Source organism: Passer montanus, unplaced genomic scaffold (assembly GCF_014805655.1).
Source record: "Passer montanus isolate IOZ18808 unplaced genomic scaffold, ASM1480565v1 scaffold226, whole genome shotgun sequence".
NCBI lineage: Eukaryota > Metazoa > Chordata > Aves > Passeriformes > Passeridae > Passer > Passer montanus.
The window spans coordinates 115,162-135,926 of NW_024366882.1; the positions used below are offsets into that span (position 1 = coordinate 115,162).

Genomic DNA, 20,765 nt, shown 5'->3' on the forward strand with positions numbered 1-20,765 from the left:
AAGGCTTGAGTCCCACTTGCTGCTGGTTGAATGGGATTAGACTATCAACTCTATTGCTCCCATGTAAGGACAAAGGAGCTCTTCAGGCCAAGGAGAGCAACTGATCCAACAGCAGATTTGGTAGTGGAGAATTTCTTTGGAAAAAATCTGATTTTCTATTAGAAGGCTCTGGGATGGAAGTTTTGGTGCAAAAGGCCTACTGCCAAGCATTTTCCATCCTTTAAGTTTAAAAATATTTAGAAAAATGCATCCTTTATTGAGTCATATAGGTTTGAACATTTTCTTCTGTAGGATAATTACATTTTGTCTGCCTGTCTCAGGAGTATCTGCAGATCTGCATGGCAGGTGCTGCAGAAAACTGTCCTGAGTGGAAAACTTTGGGTGAGTGTAGAGGCAGGATGGGCCATCCAAACCTTTCATATCATGAATAGCTGTGCTTCCCCACAGTAAGGGCCAGTAGTACATTAATCTTTAGGAGGAAAAAAAATTGTTTCCTGTCCCTATGATGTGATTGAGCCAGACTCTACTTTGTGGGTATTGGACTCAACTTCCAACAGAGGTGTAAAGCACTAGCTTGCACTGGTTCAAGGACAGGATTCAGAGGCAGTGTGTCAGTGGTGTCTGCAGAAGTCACATCAAATGAGGTATCCATTAGAAAACCCCTTCTGGGTACAGCAAAAGAGTGACTGCTACTTATTTGGCCTCTGGGATAGAGAAGCCTGTGCAAGACTTTGCCGCTCCACAGATCAGGGGAACAGCTCACTGTGTGTCTAAGCCTCAGAAAATGTTTTTGAGGTTGACAGAAGCTTTTCTTAGTTATTACCCTTTGAGGATGAACAGGGCAGCGTGCGGCAAGATCGCAGAATGGGATTAGCTCAGGATTTAGCAGGAGGAGTTTCTTAGCACTCCTTTAGAGCTATTTCCTTCTATTGCAGCCCCTGGAGCTGCATGAAATGGAAGGGTTTATGTCCTTGCCTTCCTGGCAGGAAAATCATCCCAGCTCAGTGCAGCAAAATGGACTGGGTCCAATGCTCTTGGAAGGAATTAAACAGGTAAAGTGTGTTTAACAAGGAATTTCACATGGAGGCTTTCAGGTACACTGAATATTTCCCCAAAATGCATTCCGCTTCACACAGAGGCCTCTTCCTACAATATCCTTGGCTTTCCCAAGGAATCAGTGTCCACAGAGCTTTAGATTTGGCTCTGGTCATGGCTTACCTATATGCATGCAGGTAGGGTTTCCTTGTTGCTGTCCTAGCATGCAGGGAAGGACAGGTGAGTGTGTCTGAAAGCACTGCAGTGCCACTCAGTGCAGGCAGTGTCTTTGATCCTACAGGGATGCATTACCTCAGGAAAGGCTCTGCAGTCACTGGGACTATGACAGGATGGGTGCTCAGACTGTAGTGCTGATCATTTGTGTTTCACATTCTTGATGTGTCTGCCTGTGATTTCTGGGCTGACAGAGTGACTGGCAGCTTTCTGGCTCACTCTGTTATGCCTCTGGCTAGTTTTTCCCACTCCTGTCTCTCTATGACTGGCTTCCTTTTAATGAAAGTTGTCCATTTGACCATTCTTGATGTAAGCAAACCATATTGCCTTTCAAAAGCTGGAGTCAGAAATGCGTGCCAGCAGAAACTAGTGCATTTGTACATGTAAGGAATAAAATCTATCCCTTTTGCAGTGCTTCTAACTGCTTTAGCATCTCCATTCAGAGCCACTGGCCTGAATGTTCCCTCATGGCTGAGGTGTGGCGGCTGAATTGAGGCTGGGAAACAACCAAAAGCGTTTAACCACAAGAGGAACACCAGCAGTGAATCAGCCCAGAAAGCAGGAGCAGACTGCAGAGCAGTTGAAGTGCAGAGCTCAATTTTAAGCCTAATTTGAACAGTGAATGAGGTGCTAATATCTCAGCTTCTGTGTAGAGCCTCAGTGTGCTGTTCATGTTCTATGAACGCAGTATAGTGGGGTGTATTTATAGAATTCCCGGTGAAAAGCTGCCTTTGTACAACTGGTACGGGCACTGCAGAGTGAATGTCGTGTCTGGTTTTGGTGCTGAAAGTAAAAATCTGTCTTCATGTCTGTGTTCTGGGGAGCTGATCAGATATTTTATGTCATTGCAGCTTGAAGAGCCAATTTCAGAGCTGGCTTCTCTAATTGCCTGATCATTTAACCTGCTCCATTCGCCCATAAGAAAAGGATGCATTTCTTTTGTTCATGTTGCCTTCAGTAAATGTAAAGCAGATTGTAAAATCAGACCTGCTTGAACTAACATTTGTAGCTATTCATTCACTCATGAACAAACCAGCTCCCTGATGCTGGTCCAGCTTTTTTCTATACGGAGAGAAAATAAGAACAGCGAGTCAATTAATATTCTCTTTTCTCTATGGAGTGCTGGTGAGGCATTTGGATACTCTGGAAATGAATGTCAATATGGTGAAAAACCAGTTTAGAAGGTTTTTAAAAAGTTACATCTAGTTCTGGAAAGTAGCTTCGTTGTGTTTCACCACAGGCTGCTGCTTTTTTCCATTGCTTGAAATGTGATGTTTAGGATGGACTTCACACATTCCCAGGAATGCAGGGAAGGCCCTGCCCTGACTCAGATGAGACCAAAGGCTGTCTGAGTGCTGGGCCTGATGTATATTTTTGCCACACCAAAAGTTATAGATACCTCTGGTTGCTTTTTTTTTCCTGCTGGGCATGGAATGGGTTTTAATCCTGGTTGGACCCTGGATCTGTTTGCCTTCTTTGAAAGGACTTTCTTTCTCTCTTTTTCAGGCATGGTTCAGAAACTCGACCAGAAGCTGCCTGTAGCCAACGAGTACCTGCTGCTGTCGGGCGGCGTGCGGGAAGGTGTGGTGGACATTGACCTCGATGAGCTGAATGTTTATGCCCGGGGCACAGACTACGACATGGACTTCACGCTGCTGGTGCCCGCGCTGAAGCTGCACGACCGCAACCAGCCGGTGACGCTGGACATGCGCCACTCGGCCCTGTGCCATTCCTGGCTGAGCCTGCGCCTCTTCGACGAAGGAACCATCAGCAAATGGAAGGACTGCTGCACCATCGTGGACCATATCAATGGAGCTACCAACTACTTCTTCTCCCCAACAAAAGTTGCGGACTGGTTCTATGAGTCTATTAGTATTGTGCTCTCTGAGATCCAGAAAAAGCCCCAGCGAGGGATGCCAAAGGTGGAGAAGGTAGAAAAGAATGGGACTATCATATCCATTATTTTGGGAGTGGGCAGCAGCCGGATGCTGTATGACATTGTCCCTGTGGTGTCCTTCAAAGGCTGGCCAGCTGTGGCACAGAGCTGGCTGATGGAGAACCACTTCTGGGATGGGAAGATCACGGAGGAGGAAGTCATAAGTGGGTTTTACTTAGTGCCTGCATGTTCCTACAAGGGGAAGAAGGACAATGAATGGAGGCTGTCATTTGCCAGGAGTGAAGTGCAGCTGAAAAAGTGCATCTCCAGCAGCCTCATGCAAGCCTACCAGGCCTGCAAAGCCATCATCATCAAACTGCTGTCCCGCCCCAAAGCCATTAGTCCATATCACCTGCGGAGCATGATGCTGTGGGCTTGTGACAGGCTGCCAGCCAGCTACCTGGCCCAGGAGGATTACGCAGCCCATTTCCTCCTGGGTCTCATTGATGATCTCCAGCACTGCTTGGTCAACAAGATGTGCCCTAACTACTTCATCCCGCAGTGCAACATGCTGGAGCACCTCTCGGAAGACACCGTCATGCTCCACGCGCGGAAGCTGTCCTCGGTGCGCTCCGACCCTGCCGAGCACCTCCGAACTGCCATCGAACACGTCAAGGCAGCCAACAGGCTCACCCTGGAGCTGCAGCGGCGGGGCAGCACCACCAGCATCCCCTCCCCACAGTCTGATGGAGGGGACCCCAACCAGCCTGACGACCGGTTAGCCAAAAAGTTGCAACAGCTAGTGACTGAGAACCCCGGAAAGTCCATCTCTGTCTTCATTAATCCAGATGATGTCACAAGGCCCCACTTCAGAATTGATGATAAATTTTTCTGAGCTTTCGTCAGCGTTTCTTGGGATTTTTATTTGTTTTGGTTTTTAAAACTCTTGCAGCGTGCAGGTTTTTTAATTTGGTTTTCCTTGATGACTTAGTCTCTTGGTTTTTACATATCCAGCATAGATTGGATCTATTGAGAACAATCTGAACAAATTATAAATCCTGTTTCTGCAGGACAGTGCAGATTTTGGAACAGTATATTACTATTTCATATGCTGCTTTTTTTTTTTTTTCCACTCACCCTGCCCCACTGTCTGTGAGTAGTTTCTAAAGGAGGACATGCATCGTAAACACAAGCCACAGTGTAACGTAGGGGTTTTTCCAAGCTTCCATAATTTATGTACATTGTTGGGCCGGGAGAAAGAGACAACTCGCCTTCCATTGCTTCAGAAATTTACTTCTTTTTCCATGAGCTTCCATCACCCTAAAGAAATGAGGAGAGGCTGGGTTGGAAAGCACTACTGGTAATCTGACAAGGCCAAATCTACTGGGCTGAAGCCCAGTTCATCTGTTCTTCACATTTCTGATACAGGGGAGAAAGCCGACTTTAAAGATGATGATGCAGCTTTTTGGGGAAAGAGTTGTTTCTGTTTTGATCTACTTTTTGAATGTAATTGTTCATTAATTGGACCTTGTACAGTCCAGAGGGTTGTTTCTGCTGCTTTTCCATGCGGAATAAGGTTATGGAATGTTAGTTTTAGTGTGCGTAATTATTCAAAGCCTTATTTAAATTCTATTAAAGAACATACCATTTTAAATGTAATTGCACTAATGAAATCTCTGCCATTACCTCAGTCCCACTGTTTGTGTTTCTTTCATGAATTAGCATCTGTTATTAGGTCTCAATATTGCTGATTGCTTGAGACCCCTCTGGTCTCATGGTTTCAGGTGATTTCTTGATTGTCTTTTGTAAAAGACTTCCTTGTTAGCCCGGCTATGTGTGAGCAGTCAGAGTTTTGCATTGGCATATTTCTTTGGATGCGTATTGTGTGTTGCAGTGCATATTGCATTAATATGTATTGCATGTTGTTGAAACAGGTTTACCATTAGATAAGGATGTAATGCTAAAGCAGTGGTATGTGCACAGTGAATCAGCCAGACCTCCAGCAAAGGAGCTACCTTGCTTCTCAAATGCATGTATTAGGCCTGATCCTTTCTGGCAGTTACCATTCCCTGGACTCCTGAGAACTTTCTGACTCACCCTGGGACATGGGAGATCTTACTCTGGTCTCATGTTTGCAAAAGTTGTGTTTGTATGTAAACTTGTGGTGCAACAGTAGCCTTGAAAAACACATACACTTTTCTTCTGTGTGTAGGGTAAGATGTATGGTAACAAGGGTTAGTCTGAGCCAAAAATAATTCCAAGAGTTCAAGGATAGAGTGACTTATTGTGGCTGGCTGGCCAGTGACTGATATTTAGGCCTTAAATCAGCAATTTGGGCTTACTGATTATCCCAGAGACGCTGTTCTGATCCAAACTTGATGCATGTGTTAAAATGTGATTATTAGAGCAGGTTGAAGTATTTTTTAAATATTTGACAGACAAATGAGGTGCATATCTAGTAAATCCTAACTGATAAAAATTGTGTATGAAAAATGTGTCACTTTTTCAGTCCAGCCTTTGTGGTAAAGAAACCAGGCTGGTGGAGCAGCACACCAACAGCTTTGGCAACTGCTTTATTAGATGGCAGGGAGGTTTCAATACCTGATCTGGTGCCCAAGTCATGTCTTAAACCTTTAGCTCATCCATCTCTTGGGCTTAATTAAAAACTTCACCCCATTGCTATAGCCAAGATGTTCACATTTACCTGAATTTACCGGTACACACTTACAAGAAGCTCTCAGAAGTTGCTGGCCTGATGGAGTGGATGAGGATTTAACCTTAAAGCACAATTGGCTCTTGATGTGAGCCCCGTGCAGCTGCAGTTTGGTCTGGGGAAGGACACGGGTTGGCTTCAGCCGAAGCAGAGCCAGGTCCTACCCATGTGGCTATTGCCAAAGATGAGTTTCCATATAAACCTGTGAAACCTGCCTGGGGGAGGCAGGAGAAACAACAGGGAATCCTCTCCAGAAGTGCGTGGAAAATGCAGATTTGTTGAAATGTTTTCTTCCCCAGTCTCTGGGACTTCTGTTTGTTGAAAGAAGAGTCTGGGCTGCAGGATGAAGTTTCCCATCACTACGTGAGAAATCTGCTCAGCACAAAGCAGCAGTAGCCTGGCAGGCAGAGTACTCTCCCAGGAGACCCATTGTCTGTGCCAGTGCTCCTGAGATATGCAGAAACACAGCCTTCCTCATGCCAGTTCAATGTCCTGGTGACCAGCAGTTTGACTAGCCCATGTCAAGCTCTGGTGTGTGCTCCTTTTTTGGTTTTAATTAAAAAAACATTTTGAAAAGTATCCACCTTGTTCTTCCTGCATTCTGTGTGTTGGGTTGTTTTTTGTTTTTGTGGGGGAGTGGAGGCTTGACATTTTACTGGACCGAAAAGCAGTTTTCCAGGTAGGTTTGTGAGAATGTTATATCCTCCACCTGGAACATCTGTCTTCCCAGGAGACAGAATCATAATCTGCAGTAGGTTTGTATCTGTCTAGTATTTGCTCCTCTCCATGTACTATAGTTAACTTAATGAAGCAAGCTGCCAGCCCAGAGGTGACAAGTGTTTTGTATATTAGAGAATACAAAAGACTATTTTCTTCCTTTTCTATTGTCCCCTCTTGCCTTTGAGTATATGCTGGCACAGACTTGTGAAGTGCAGAAGTCTCTGTGTGGGATTTCAAAGTAGTCAGTGGGTTTAGATACCAATGACCTTTTACTCTTGACTTCTCTCTGCAAGTTTCAAGGAAACCATGGTGCTTTTCCTATTAGGGAGTTCTTGAAAGTCATTCACACAAGCATTTTAGAGCACTCAGCCCCATGGGGTTAGAGACTTGGCCAATCTGACAGACACTAAGAGGGAATTTGCTTTAAACTAGCAATGTAGGCATCTTCCCTGCTGATGTCAAGAGAAAACAAGTCAGTGCTGTGAGCCAGTGTCTCCATGGGAGCTTCAGTTCTGCACCCACTGCTATGGCAGATAAGATTTCTTTTTTCTTTCCTTTGGTCCATTAGCCACCTTTCTGCTGACTTCTCCCTGTCCTGAGTGATGTTGCAAAAGGACTGGGACAGTTTGTGAGGGGCTGGTGGCTTGTAGGATAGATCCTTTGTGGGTGTGTGGGTTACTGACTCCTACAGGGTTAAAAGGGAGGGAGTCCCAGCCAAGAGGGTCTGGCTTTGAGGCATCAGAAAGGTGGGGAGGAAGAAAAAGTGCCCTTCAGAGGCTGCATTTCCACCTCCCATTGTGATCCTCCTTGGGCATCTTGGCTCTGGTGCTACTCTTGGTCCTTTGCCTTTGCTCTTTCCGTAGGGTTTCTCTCCAGTAGGACAGTGGGCGGAGCAGCTAATTTGACTGCTTCCAGTTGTTGTAAGTTCTGGGAGATGCTGAAAAATCTGTCACTTCTTCAGAGGGACATCTGGGCTGCTGCAAGGTGACAGAACCACCAGCTAATGGGAGTTACCCTCTGTGGTATGTTGGGAGAACTCCTTTGAAGGCAGAAGGAAACAAGAGACCAAGAGTTTTGTGTCAGCCTGCAGTCTCTGCTCCTTCAGACCAGTTGTGTGAAGCCTCAGTCACTCTTGTCTGGCTGTGATAAAGTGGATTCTGCACATATTGCAATACTTTAGCCTGAAGAAATGTTGGTGCTCTAACCAGAAAACTACACTTGGGCCTCAGAGTCACTCTTTGCAGTCTTTGCAGGACTTTAATCATGCACTGCCCAAAATAGAAGCCAGTCCTCAAAAACCTCTGAAAGAGCTGGTTTTTACAAGTCTGTTTTCTCTGTTGTCATTGTGACAGATAACACTAATTTTGATCTAGATTCTTGGACTTTCCTTGATTGCCTTGTTCCAGTGGAGAGCAGCCTTCTTTTGGCAGCTGTGGTGGTTCTGGCCTGGACACCTGAGCTCTGTGCCCTCCACTGCTTGGTTCCCCCCATGGAGAGCTGTGAGAAGACTTGTGTCTGCTAAAAATTGGCTGAAACAGGCATTGAAAGGTGACAGTCACAATAAATTCCATTGGGAGACTTGAAAATATGCTTAAAACAAAGCATGTGTACTTTGCTGGATAAAAGCTGATTGTGGTCAGACCAAAAGTGAGCAGACATTTATCATATTTTCTTAACCCATGCATAATACAAGTGGCCATGCACAGCACAAGTGACTGTGGCAGAGGGAAAGAAAGATAGATTTTGCTAATTATTATTTCTTATAAATTTTTTTTTAAAAGGTGTGCATAGTCCATGCATAGAATTGCTTAAAAACATCCATCTCTCCCTTTTTGTGGGTTCAGTGCTGGATGCATTTTGCCACTTTGTCTTGTATTAAAGTGAGTGTGTTCGAAATGTTGCTGGGCAGCTGAGGGTAATGTTCACATTCTCCTGGCATTGCTCAGTGATTAGAAGTATTCAGCATGCAAATAGCTTGTTCAACTTCAGCAAGTACATCATCTCCCTCCTGCCAGCCTTGCTTGGGGTGAGCTAATGGACTTTTAACATTATACAGCTTAGAGAGCACTGTCTCTAATAGCTCCTGATTAAGCTCTCCAGAAAGGCAAATAACCATCATGGGGCAAAGGCTAAACCAGGGGAGGAGGGAAAAAGAACACCCTGGCCAAGGGACTCTTGCTGACATGTTTTGGGTTTAGGGACATTCAGCATTATATTTAGCACATTTTGGCTTTCGAGAACTGTCAAGTGAATCCAAATTTAATTCCTCTGAATGCTTTTAGAATAGTGATAAAATAGCCCTCACTCCCTTCTCCTCCCCTTTTGCCATTTATAATCTATTATTTTAGGACTGCTCTGAGGAACTATTGTGTTTTCCTATTATCATTGTCCCTGGCTCAGCACTGTGCTTCCAGGCTGAATGTAGGCTTTTGGGGGTTATTTTTATCTTTCTGGCCTTCTGTGGTAGAGGAACACACTCTCATTCAGTCTCCAGACAGCCTGATTCACCAGGCAGAGATGTGGGTGCATATCAGGGGCATCAGGCTCTCTTCAAACTGACTCAGCCCTGTCTTTCCCTCAGTTTTTGTGTGTTAGAAATATCAATATGAAAAACATGACTGAGGTCTTGCTAAGCACACAGAAGACATGGTATATGATTCTGAAGTCAAGCAAGCTCCAGTGCAAAGTGAAAATTGAGACCAAAAAGCCACTTTTCTCCCTGATTCTCAACCCATCTGACTCCTTTGTTTTAGCTTTATTTTGGGGAGGTGGAGAGAGATGAGCTGCTTTTGGCCACGTCAGTGGGTACAAATCACAGCTGTGGCCTGGGACGTCAGGCACTTCACTCATTAATGGCTTTGTCTCCAGGTCTCCATTGCTTACACCCTGCCATGACATTGACAGGACAGGAGAGGGTTTTATGATTTGTTCAGCACTCTGCAAAGAAAGGAATGGGCATTTTTCATGAAGGGCTGGTGACCTATTGTGTCCTTCCCCTGCCTCCTGTGTGCCAAGGCTTACGCACACAGTATATGAATTGCCACATTTGCAGGCTGCAGCTGAGCACAGAATGAATGCCAAGGTGTTTCTGTGCAAACCAGCCTTCAACCTTCAGCATCCCTTGCAGGGTAAGTTGCTCCTGACTGAGGTCTGCTCTCAGGATGGACTTTGGTTGTGTTTGAAGGGTACAGGCCGGGTCTGTGTACACTGATGATGGCAGGCCAGGTTCCCTACAGCTGACTCATGGAGAGATAACTCCACTTGTCTGACCTAAAGACCACAGAGAAGATAATCCTTCCTGCAGGGAGGCCACTGCAAAGTCTAACCTTTCCAGCACCGTGACTTGTGCAGTGACCAGGAGCAGTCTCCATGACTTGTGCCACCACAGAGGCACCCTTGTGTCTCAGAGCTTATGTGTGTCATTTAGCTGCCACAGCTGCTGGGGCTCTCCTGCCTTCTGCCATCTGAGGGATGGAGACCAGAACTGTCTCTGGTGGTGTTCATGTTTAGGCTCCAGAGCTCGTCTGGTCCACCTCCAGACCAACACTTTTTAACACCCTGTAACAGGCAAAAGAGCTGTAATGAAAAAAATCAAAGCTGCAACTTCACTGAGCTTCTCCAAGAGGTTTCCTTGATTTGCTAATGGTTCCTGCCTGGTCTTGCTTGAGGTGCACAGTGCTCCTCAGTGCTCTAATTAATTAGATTATTTTGTTAATCAGTGGCAAAACTGGGATTGGCAAGTGTTGTACTTAACCCCTGGCCTGCTGTGGGTACGTAGAGATGTTACCTTGTGGAATTCTTGAGCTAGTTGCACTAACATCATCTCTGGTACTGGTTAAAATGGATGGAGCAATGGTGGGAAATCATTACAGAAGGTTTCTAGGAAAGAACACAAGCCCACCAGTTAAAGGAGATTCTGGAAATGGAACACTGCTGTCCAGCCCACTGGGACTAAGTCCACCAAGGCCTATGTTACCGGGTTAGTAGCACAAAACCAGTTCCTCAGTTTTTCTTTCCCCAAGGCATGGCTCTTTTCACATCGAAACCGTCAGTGGTGGCAAAACTGGGATTGGCAAGTGTTGTACTTAACCCCTGGCCTGCTGTGGATACATAGAGATGTTACCTTGTGGAATTCTTGAGCTAGTTGCACTAACATCATCTCTGGTACTGGTTAAAATGGATGGAGCAATGGTGGGAAATCATTACAGAAGGTTTCTAGGAAAGAACACAAGCCCACCAGTTAAAGGAGATTCTGGAAATGGAACACTGCTGTCCAGCCCACTGGGACTAAGTCCACCAAGGCCTGTGTTACCGGGTTAGTAGCACAAAACCAGTTCCTCAGTTTTTCTTTCCCCAAGGTGTGGCTCTTTTCACATCAAAACCCACTGAAGGCAGAATGTGAAACCCAGTGCAGCAGCAGGAATGGAAAGAAATATGTCTTAACTGTTTCCTCTGCTCTGTTTTGCCACTGCACCCAGCCTGCCCCGTTCCTCTCTCCATCTTTAAATAAACTCTTCAGCGGTGTTCTGCTACACAGTAATGAACTCTAATGAAATGAAATTAAATTAAATGCTGCTGAATGGAGCTGCATAAATGCCTTGTCATATTTTGTTATAATCACCTCGTGTGACTTCATCGTCTGTGTCATCTGTCTCTCCAGCTTACTCATGGAGCAGCACACACCACAGTGACTGGGCAGAAAAGGAAGAGAAATGCAAGTTCATGTGAGTTGGAGTAAATAATTCAGAGGCACTGGTTGTTGTTCTGATACACAGAGCTGCCCAAGCTGCCAGGGCATTCTGGTCCAGCACGCACAGAAATCATGCTTTCCCAAGGAAAAGCCAAATATGGAGGAAACTGAGCAAAGCCTCCTGCCTGTTACCTCCCAGCTCATTGAGCAGGTGGAAACTCAGCAGTGTGGCTGTGTGGAGGGGTGGAGTGAGGCTGCAGGGGGTGGGAGCAGTACCTGCACACTGGCACCTGTGATTGCAGTACTGTGATTCATTGTGAAACGGTTGAATACAGTCAGTGCTTCAGTTTCAAAGCCATTTCTGAATAATAGCTCAAGAGAAAGAAGGCAGGGAAAAAAACCTCAAAACACCTAAGACGCAGTACACTGTACCCAGCCCTTCCACAGAGCAGAAGCAAGAGTGAAAAGGAGCTTCACATGATCAGTTTTAATGTTGTGGTAGGCTTGGATTTCCTGCCAGCTGCCACCTCACAAGGAACCTTACTTTGTTGTGCTCTGGCAACACAGCAGTGATAACTTTGGAAGGATGCAGTTTTGGAGACAAACACAAACCCTTGTGTGACTGCTCCACTGAGCACCAAGCACAGCTATGGTTTGTGTGTGTATTGAACTCTTAGTCTTCCAATTTCTTGCAGTATCAGTGTATTAAAACTTCTCCTGAACAGCAAAGTGTTTCTTACCTTGATAATTTTCTCTCAAATCAAAAGGAAGTCAGTGTAGTGCAATAGTGTGAGGATGAGGCATGTTCAGTAACTCCCATACAATGTGCCAGGAGATCTGCATGATGTTTGCAGCCCAGCTCCTACCTGGCTTGCCTTTCCTGCCCCTCCATTCCTTCACGCAGGAGAGGTCTCAGGTGTGGTCTGCAGGTGTTGGGGGCAGCTACAGGCACCCGTCCCTGTGCTGGGCTCTGGGTTCAGCCCAGCAGAGCAGTCAGTAGGTTGGGAGTGTTGTGTCTCTGTGGCTCACAGCTGTCCCAAATCCTGTTGACTGCTCACCTTTCCTTTCAGGCATGAATAACTGCAGCAGTGCAGCTGCACCTGCCTTGAAGCATGGAATGTATCTTAGCACAAAGCTGAGGGCTTATGAATTGCCATGGTTTATGTCTGGGGGTGGGATTTATTTGTCACAAAGAACTGAGTCAATGTGTGTGTTTATTTGCATAAACAGATCTGAGGTCTAAGGGACCAGTGAGGCATTTAAACATCTGAGTCACACCCTCCAGCACTGCTGGTGCTTGTGGGCACAGACCTGGTCCCTCAAACACTTGTGATATAATGACTCACCCTAGGGGCTGTCTGGGCCCAGTGTAACCACATGTACTCCTCTGACCTGACTGCAAAAAGTCCTTAAGATCCAAATGCCATTTCTCCTTCAATAGTTACCACTGCCTCACTGAGAACTGCTCTCAACAAGGCACCCTGTGAGCCCAAGGAGCTCTGCCTGGGAGCAAGAGCCGCTGACAGCCAGGAGGAGATGGGCTGTGTCTGCCTCCCCTCCCAGCCCTCCGTGCTGGGCTTGGAGACAGCGTCTGGCTCTTCTCCTGGGGACTCTGAGCAGCTGAACAGCACAGCCCCACAGGGGACCAGCCCAGCTCTCCCAGGAAAAGCAGCCCTGGAGTGACCTGCTCTCTCCTTCCATGGCACCAATGAGACCACAAGCAGCTCCCATTTCTGGGAAGAGCTCTTTTAGAGCCAGCTCAGGTATCTCACAACTTCATCTGGCAACAGATGGGAAACATCCACTCTGCTAGCAAAGCTAGGAAATATCTCACAGCAGAACTGCAGCCTCCCAGTCCTTACTGAACAAAACCTTCTTGTTTCATCTGCACACAGTCTTGTCCCTTCACACATCTGGCAGGAAAAGGCATTATTTTGAGGTCAGGGTGAGGATGGGGAAGATATCTGCTGTTGTCAATTTTACATGCAGTACTGCAGCAAATGTCCACATTTGCCAGCCTGAGTTCAAAAGATGAAGAGAGGGGCATGAGGACAGAATAGCAACATGAATTAATGAATGTGTTTGTAAAATAATCTCCTGTATGCATAACTCACTTTTAGTACATGATTTTCAATCTAGTCACAGAGAGGCTATGTTGGTTTGCACTTCTGCAACCCCTGAAATTCCTTTGCAGTCAGTTAGAGACAGGATTTTCTGTTAAATATATATAGTACTTCTCCAGGTTCATTTAAAGAGAGTGATAATATATCATTGCTCCCAGTAGGGACATAGCTGCCTCATAGCTTATGTCTGCTGTCAGGCATTAAAGCTGGGCTTGAATGGTGCCAATCGATAGTGAAAATGCAGCAGCTGAAACTGTTAAGTGCAGCTTTAATGTTCCTTATGCAAACCCTTCCTCTCACCAGAGAGCACACCTGCTGAAACAAGCAAAGAAACAGGATTGACTCCTCTATTTCCTAAATAATTCCCAATATTTCCCCTATTTTTTGTGGCTTGTGTATCTTATGGGAGAAAAAAAAGAGAGAGTTTCTGAATCTGCAGAAGGTAAGAGCAGCCAAAATGAAGAAAAGAGCACCTCTTTTTTTGGGACAAATATGTGTTGCTCACACACTCCAGGGCAGATGAACTCTCCTGGGCTATCTCCAAGCCCATCAGGACACAATTCACTGGGCTCTGCCCCCTCATCTGCTTAGTGCCTTCCAGTTCTTGTCTTGATTCTGACCAAAGCAGGTACATGTCCATGACTGGGCTCAGGCAGAACGAGTGCATGGCTGTTACATCCTCCTGTGCAGCCCCTAAGCCCCCCAGGCTGCACCCAGCATTGCCACCAACCAGCCCCTCAGCCTGGAGCCGGACCTGGCTGCTCACATCAGCTTAGCTGGAGCTGCATGCCCTCAGGAGTGGCTGGATCTGGAATGTGCTCATGCACATTTAGGCAGGCAGGCCCTGAGGGTTTGGGATCACCATTTTATTCCATCTGTAAGCTGGTGCAATTGCAGTAGTGACCTCCTTCTCCCTCTGTCACACACGGCAAAGCAGATTAGAAGGAGAAAAGAAAATCCCTTAGTTTTCTTATTTCTTTCTGCCGGGCAGCCCTGACCTTTGTGGCACACCTGGCCATGGCTGTGCCTGGGAAGGTTCATCCTTCCCAGCTGGAGCTGGTCCCAGCACAGAGAACAGATTGCTCAGCAAGGCTGGACACAGCAACAGCGCAGGTGAGGGGCACTAGCAGAATTAGCAAGGCTATAAAGGAGGAAAGGGGGGCCTTGGGAAGACCCTGCAGGGAGAGGTCTCTGTGCTCTGAAGGTATCTGGCTGGGGGCTGCAGTCAGAGGAAGGTCAGCGATGGATGGGGAAGTAAGTGAGCTTTTGTGTATTACTAGTGTGAATCTGTACACAGTGTCAAAAGCAGCTCTGTGTCCTGAGTCTGGCCCCTGAGCTCATAAAGGGGATAGATCTTGAGCTGCAAAATGGTGGAAAAGGTGAATTCTCATTTTGATGGAAGTATGTGCTTGTCTTTCTTCCTTCTCCATTTCCTCTTATCTAGAGATTATAGCAAAGCTGTGAGCAATCTTGTGAGCTGAGTGAGATGAAAGGCCAGGGTTTGCTTGTGTGTGCCAGGAGCTGGGGTGCCTAGACAGCTCTGGGAATTTGAAGTAGCAACTGTCCTGTTGCCTGCTCTTTCATAGGAAAGGATCAAGGAAACATAACAAGAAGATACTGGTGACTGCCTTGCAGGTGTGGTCTCTGGAGGAGTCTGGTTTGGAAGAGCTGAGCAGGAGGGAGTTGTTTGATCTTGAAGGCAAGAAGCCTTGGAAAGCTCGCTGGGCTTGAGTTGGCTGAAGCTGTTGGTTCCCTGTGTGGTACCACTGCTCAGCCTGCAGACTTCCCTGGTGGGGAATTCTGTGGTCAGACTGGAAAGAAAGGGCACATCCTGGCACACAGTCAGCTTTGTTTGCTGCTATCACTAGTAAGTTGGACATTAGCAGGTGCTTGTACATGGTCGTAAATCCTTGTGAGGTGTCACGGAGAGAAGGTGAAATGCTCCCTTGGCTTATGTTTCAAATTGCTGTGAAGGTGCATTTGTTGGCAGTGTGAGGTGAGGGAGCCTGCAAAGTGTTGAGGTCCATGTGCTTTGTGCTCCAGGGCTCACTCATGAGGTTGGGTACAGGTGTCTGTGAGCCCTGTTTCTGCTCTGGAGCTGCTTGGGCTGAGGGGCTGTTTGCCTTGCAGAGTGCCTGCTGTGAAGCCCAGAGTTTGCCCAGCTGGGGCCTAAGAGCTCTTGATCAAGTAAATTCAGTAGCTTGGCTATTCCCTTACCTGAGGAGTGTGCTGCCTGCAGGTTGACCTAGGATTACCCCTGCCTGAGACACTTGCAGGAATGACTTCACTGACCCAGGCAGTGTGAGAGTCCTCAGCAGAGCACAGGTGTACACTTTAATGGCAATGCACAAGTTTTTCAGGCTGTATTTTCAGAGCCCTTACTCCTGGAATTCTTCAGATCTTTAAAAGCAGAAACTGGGCAATACAGCCTGATTTTGGCTTGTTGTATTTTAAAGGCTGTAATTCCTCACCATTCTAAACTACCGTATTTCTCTACCTTTCTTAAAGAAAGAAAACAATGGCCGGGGAAAGCAAAGTCCTGTTCTGGAGAAGTGTTGTTTAGCCCACAGTTCTTGTCCTGTTACAGCTCCTTGCCTGTGAGCATAGCTAAGGGGCCTGGTTATACTGTCTAGCTCAGCTGGTTCTAGACATGGAGATGAGAGCAGCTGCTGCCTCATTTCTTAGTGAAACCCTCATGTGACTTATCTTGAGGGTGTGGAGCCAAGGGACAGCTTCCCTATGGGTGACTTGTTAAAAATTCAAACAGAACTCCAAAAAAGCAAATCCACCACGTGCTGGAGAGACTCATTCTGCTGGCCTTGACGTCAGAATTTCAGGCAGATCTCTCAGCCAGGTGGTAGGTTCATTGTTGTTGCTCTCTGCATAGCCTGAGTAGTACATCAGTGGAAATGGGCAGAAGTCAGAGTTCTCAATTTCAGAATTTTAATCATAGAGTCATGAAAAGAAAAGCCACTACCTTCTTTTGCCTCTGCTCTCCCTCTTCTGAGGCTCCAACCACTGTGTTTACCTACTATTTTCCATTACAGGTGGTAGAATGGGAATTTGTCTTTCCTGTATTCCAGCCTCTGGTTGAATGTGAAAACCGAATGGGAAGGGTGTTTCTTTATCCACTTTTGTTTTCATGGTGGCTATAAGTGCATGATGAACATTGTCACCATAAATGTGCTCCCTTCTTGGTGTCTGACTCAGCCAGTTGCTGTTCTGTTTCCTATCCCTGATGCTTAGTGAATGAGGGCTGTTGATTTCTGTGTGGAGATGAGCTAAACCAGCAGTGATTCTCTAGATCTTGTAATTGCTGGAGGATGTGGTTATCCCGGGTAAAAAGTCATCATCCCTCACAGGAGATAAAGGTTATTTCATGCAGCCATTTTTATTCTTGAAATAATAGTACCCTCTTACCTTTGAGATTTTTAACAATGCAGGGAGATAGTATTGCATGACCTTGCTTTTGGCAGTGAGTGTGAACTGAAGGCAGCCAGCAATGTTTTCATTTGTTCTCAGCTCAACTTCTTCCTTCCCAGACCTTTTTTCCTATTTGCCCTTGTAATTGGAGATAAGATGGACGCACACAGTTATGCAGCATCAGAAATGTAATCTAGACATCTCTTCCATGAAGCACGTTTCTAATGTGCCCTTCAAACACAAGTCAGATGCCTACAGTCTACTTTCTGTGAGCTGCTTAGAAAAAATCAGAGCTGCAGCTATTGAGGGATACATGTCTGAGGGACACCTGGAGGTGTCTGATGTTCTCACAAAACCAGCACAATACTTCACTGAAAAGCAGCTTTGCTCAAGGACAGCTTTATCCCCTTCCTAAAAGGAGATCAAACTCTTCCTAGGAGGGCAGGCAGGGGCCACTAGGGACTTTGATAAGGTGATGAAAGCCTCTGAGTGTTTCATGTTTTGAGCAGAACAGGAGTTCAGGCTGTGCAGATCATCAGAAGAGATTTTAAAATACCCTCTCATGCTGTCTGTGAACAATGGAGGACTAGGTGAAAGATCAGGTTTGCTTTCTGTCTTTGTGCTCTATCCAGGCCATTTTGTTACTGAACAAAAGCCCTGCTTGCTGTGTGATGAGAGCTAAGCAAGTTCAGATTCCCAAAGCTGGATCTTTTATTCAGAACAACACTGAGGTCCTGCCTTCTGTTCCAGATTGAGAAACTTGTAGAACCATGGGGAGAAAAGTCTTGGCTGAGGGAAAGCCAGACTGGGGGGGAGCAATTACATGCTGGCAATAAGCAAGAAATTTTGACAATTGTGATTTTGAAATGCTCCAAGTATAAGACAATTCTTATTTCCAGGACTTGTCCCTATCCTCGAGATCTCCCTCTCGGGAGGTTTCATGGCTGCCTACACATCTGTTATTTGGCAAGGCTAAAGCCAAGGAAATGGGAAGCCTGGAGGAGGGTCAAGGGAAATATCCAGACCAAAAAAAGCTATTTGGGCAATGCTCTTGCTTTGAAGCAGATGAAGCTGCATGTAGCTGCTCCTAACAGATGGGTTGAGAACTTGAGGCTTTATTGAAAACCCAAAGGTGTAGATTCTGAAGCCTGTAAATATACAGTAAGTTGTTCGGATGAGTGATTGCTCTTAAAATCCTGGTTGTGCAGGTTCTGTGAGTTCTTGGAAACACAGCAGTTATTCAAATACTACTGCATTTGACTGAAATTGTGATTATGTTCCTTAGCTTTCCCCTCTGCACAAGTCTCTAGGGTGTCTGAATCCTTTAAGTGGTGAAAATGAGATGTAATGCTCTGGAATGCCCTGGCTGGCTGGTCAGTGAAATCCTGTGTTGTGAGGCCCAGTAATGCTGGGTTATCCAGATTAGACACTGCATCTGATTATCCTGCTGATAATCCTGCCCTCAGTAATTTAATCAGGATGGGGATTGCAAGGCCAGGATCAGGCAGAAATAATGGGTGATTGCCCCCTCGTACATCTGTAGCAGTTGGAACTCCTTGTTTGTGACAATATCTGTAATGCATTTAAATAAATAAATAAATGTGTGTTGTTGTGCTCTGTTGTCACTGGTAATGCAATGGGAGCCTCCTGGTGTTTCTCACAGTTTGTGAGAAGTCGGTTATCAAGTACTACAGAGATTCCTGCATTTGCATTCTTTTAATTCTCACAAAGTGCATGTGTGAGGAAGCTGTTATGTGATGCCAGTTTAAAGAATTGGGATGGTAAAGAGAATGACCCAGTCCAGTAAGAAGGACAGATGAGGCAGGACTCCTTGCCTACTGCTACAGGAGAGCTGGGTGAAGTGATCAATGTCCTGATCCCATCTCTGGTAAAGGTTCTCCTGCTGTGGGTTGGGAAAGAGACTGCCTGGGCATGTGTTGGTAGTCGTTTATCAAGTACTACAGAGATTCCTGCATTTGCATTCTTTTAATTCTCACAAAGTGCATGTGTGAGGAAGCTGTTATGTGATGCCAGTTTAAAGAATTGGGATGGTAAAGAGAATGACCCAGTCCAGTAAGAGGGACAGATGAGGCAGGACTCCTTGCCTACTGCTACAGGAGAGCTGGGTGAAGTGATCAATGTCCTGATCCCATCTCTGGTAAAGGCTCTCCTGCTGTGGGTTGGGAAAGAGACTGCCTGGGCATGTGTTGGTAGTCGTGCCTGAAAAGGGGGGCTTTGTGCTTAGAACTGAATTTGGGCCAAAAGGCAGGGATTTAGGTTCCTGACACCTGGTGCTCCAGGTCCTACAGAGGAACTGGTACCCAGTTCATTTAGCTCCCCCAGCCAGAAATGAATTATTGTGAGAGCCACCTAAACATGTGCACATGGGAATAAGAATTGCTGAATGGAAAATAAAGAGGTAACTTTTTCTATGAACTTAATGAAACTGGCTCTAGTAGCTAAGCAAGAGTCTTACTCGGGGATAATTGTACCTTAGGATTTGGGATAATGGGTGTGCTTGGAGCAGAGCCACGCACAGCCAAGTGTCACAATCCACACTGGGCTTTTACCACGGTGCCTAGATGTGATTTATCGGAAAGGCATTTGAGAAACGCCAATACCCATTTACAGTACTGGGAGAGGTATCAGCCCTGTCTCGTCCTGTGCAGCCCCGCGGCATCTCGAGGGCTGTTGAAGCGAGGCCGATGCTCGCTGGCGCGGAGCTGCCGCGGGCTCCGGGAATTCCCCATCCCGCCGGGAGAGGGCGGCGGCGCAAGGGCCGCGGGAGCTAGCGGGGCTGAGGGAGCGAGCGGGGCTGAGGGAGCCCGGGGGGAGCAGGGGCCTGGGCCTCGGGAGCCCGCGGTGCCTGGGAACGGGTCCTCAGGAGCCCGGGGGGAACAGGGGCCCGAGGGAGCGACCGGGGCCTCAAGAGCCCGGGGGCTTCGGGGGAGCCTGGGGGAGCGCGGCCTCGGGAGCCCGCGGGGCCGGGGGAATGGGGGCCCGGGGGAGCGGGGCAGGCAGGCCGGATCCCCGGCCCGGAGCGGGGCAGCCAGGCCGGATCCCCTGCCCGGAGCGGGGCAGCCGGGCGGGATCCCCGGCCCGGGGCGCTCTGCTGTGCCTCAGCGCTCTGGAGCGGTGGAAAGCGCACGGGGAGGAGGAGTTGGGGGGAAAAAAAAAAAACCGACAGGAGAGAGAATGTGTGCTGCGGGAAGGGGAGGAATAGCAGGTGGCAGCGGGCAGGGAGATGAGCTTTGCCTTCATGTGGCAAACGTGGCTCGTGTCTGTGTGCAGATGCCAGAATTGCAGCGCTTCGTGCTCGTGGGAGGGCTGCAGCCGGGGAGCGGGGGAGACTGCTCGGCTGGAGCTCGCAGCCGGGGATCTGCCTCGGGAAGGAGCCCGCCCGCCCTGGCCCCGGCAGCTCCGGTTCAGCGCCGCTCCCACCCGGGGCTGCGCCCTACGGTGGGGCTCTGACCCCTGCACTGAGGATGCTGTTACTCATGATGTGGGAAATCTTCAGGATCAAGCATTGTTTCCAGCAAATGCTTTTAGTTTGGAGCCCTTTGGCGGTGCTTGCTTGATGCTGACAGGAAAACGTCTTCCTCAAGAAAACAATTCCATTGCTTTTCTGCTTTTCCCACTTGCTGGCTTTTTTTTTTTTTTTCCCGCTGCACTCCGCCCCCCACTTGGCTACACATCCCATCACTTGGTGTTTCTAGTGCTCTCAGCCTTGACAATGCATCTTCTTGTTTCTTTGCTGTCAGTCCTCTTGTTTGCTGCAGCTGATCTCTCATCCTGAACCTCCTCCACTGCAATGTGGTACTTGTTGATTCCCAGTGCTTTTTCACTCTAACTTGGGCTTCTGCTCCTTTTACTTGGAGGGTCTCAGACTGTATTGCCGTGCTGAGTGTGCTAAACTTTCAGTTTTGCCACCTTGCTGACTAAATAGTTTTT

The 20,765-nt window shown here is 47.1% G+C and overlaps 1 protein-coding gene across 1 annotated transcript in view; it reads left to right on the forward strand.

Annotated features, from left to right (window-relative positions):
* The window catches only part of MB21D2 (Mab-21 domain containing 2), a 59,596-nt gene extending 53,159 nt beyond the window's left edge, over positions 1-6,437 (forward strand). Inside the window, exon 2 of the mRNA XM_039710229.1 lies at positions 2,776-6,437. Coding sequence (XP_039566163.1) covers positions 2,776-4,040 — 1,265 coding nt within the window. The 3' untranslated portion in view covers positions 4,041-6,437. The remainder of the gene's footprint in view (positions 1-2,775) is intronic.
* Positions 6,438-20,765: the final 14,328 nt, after the last annotated feature.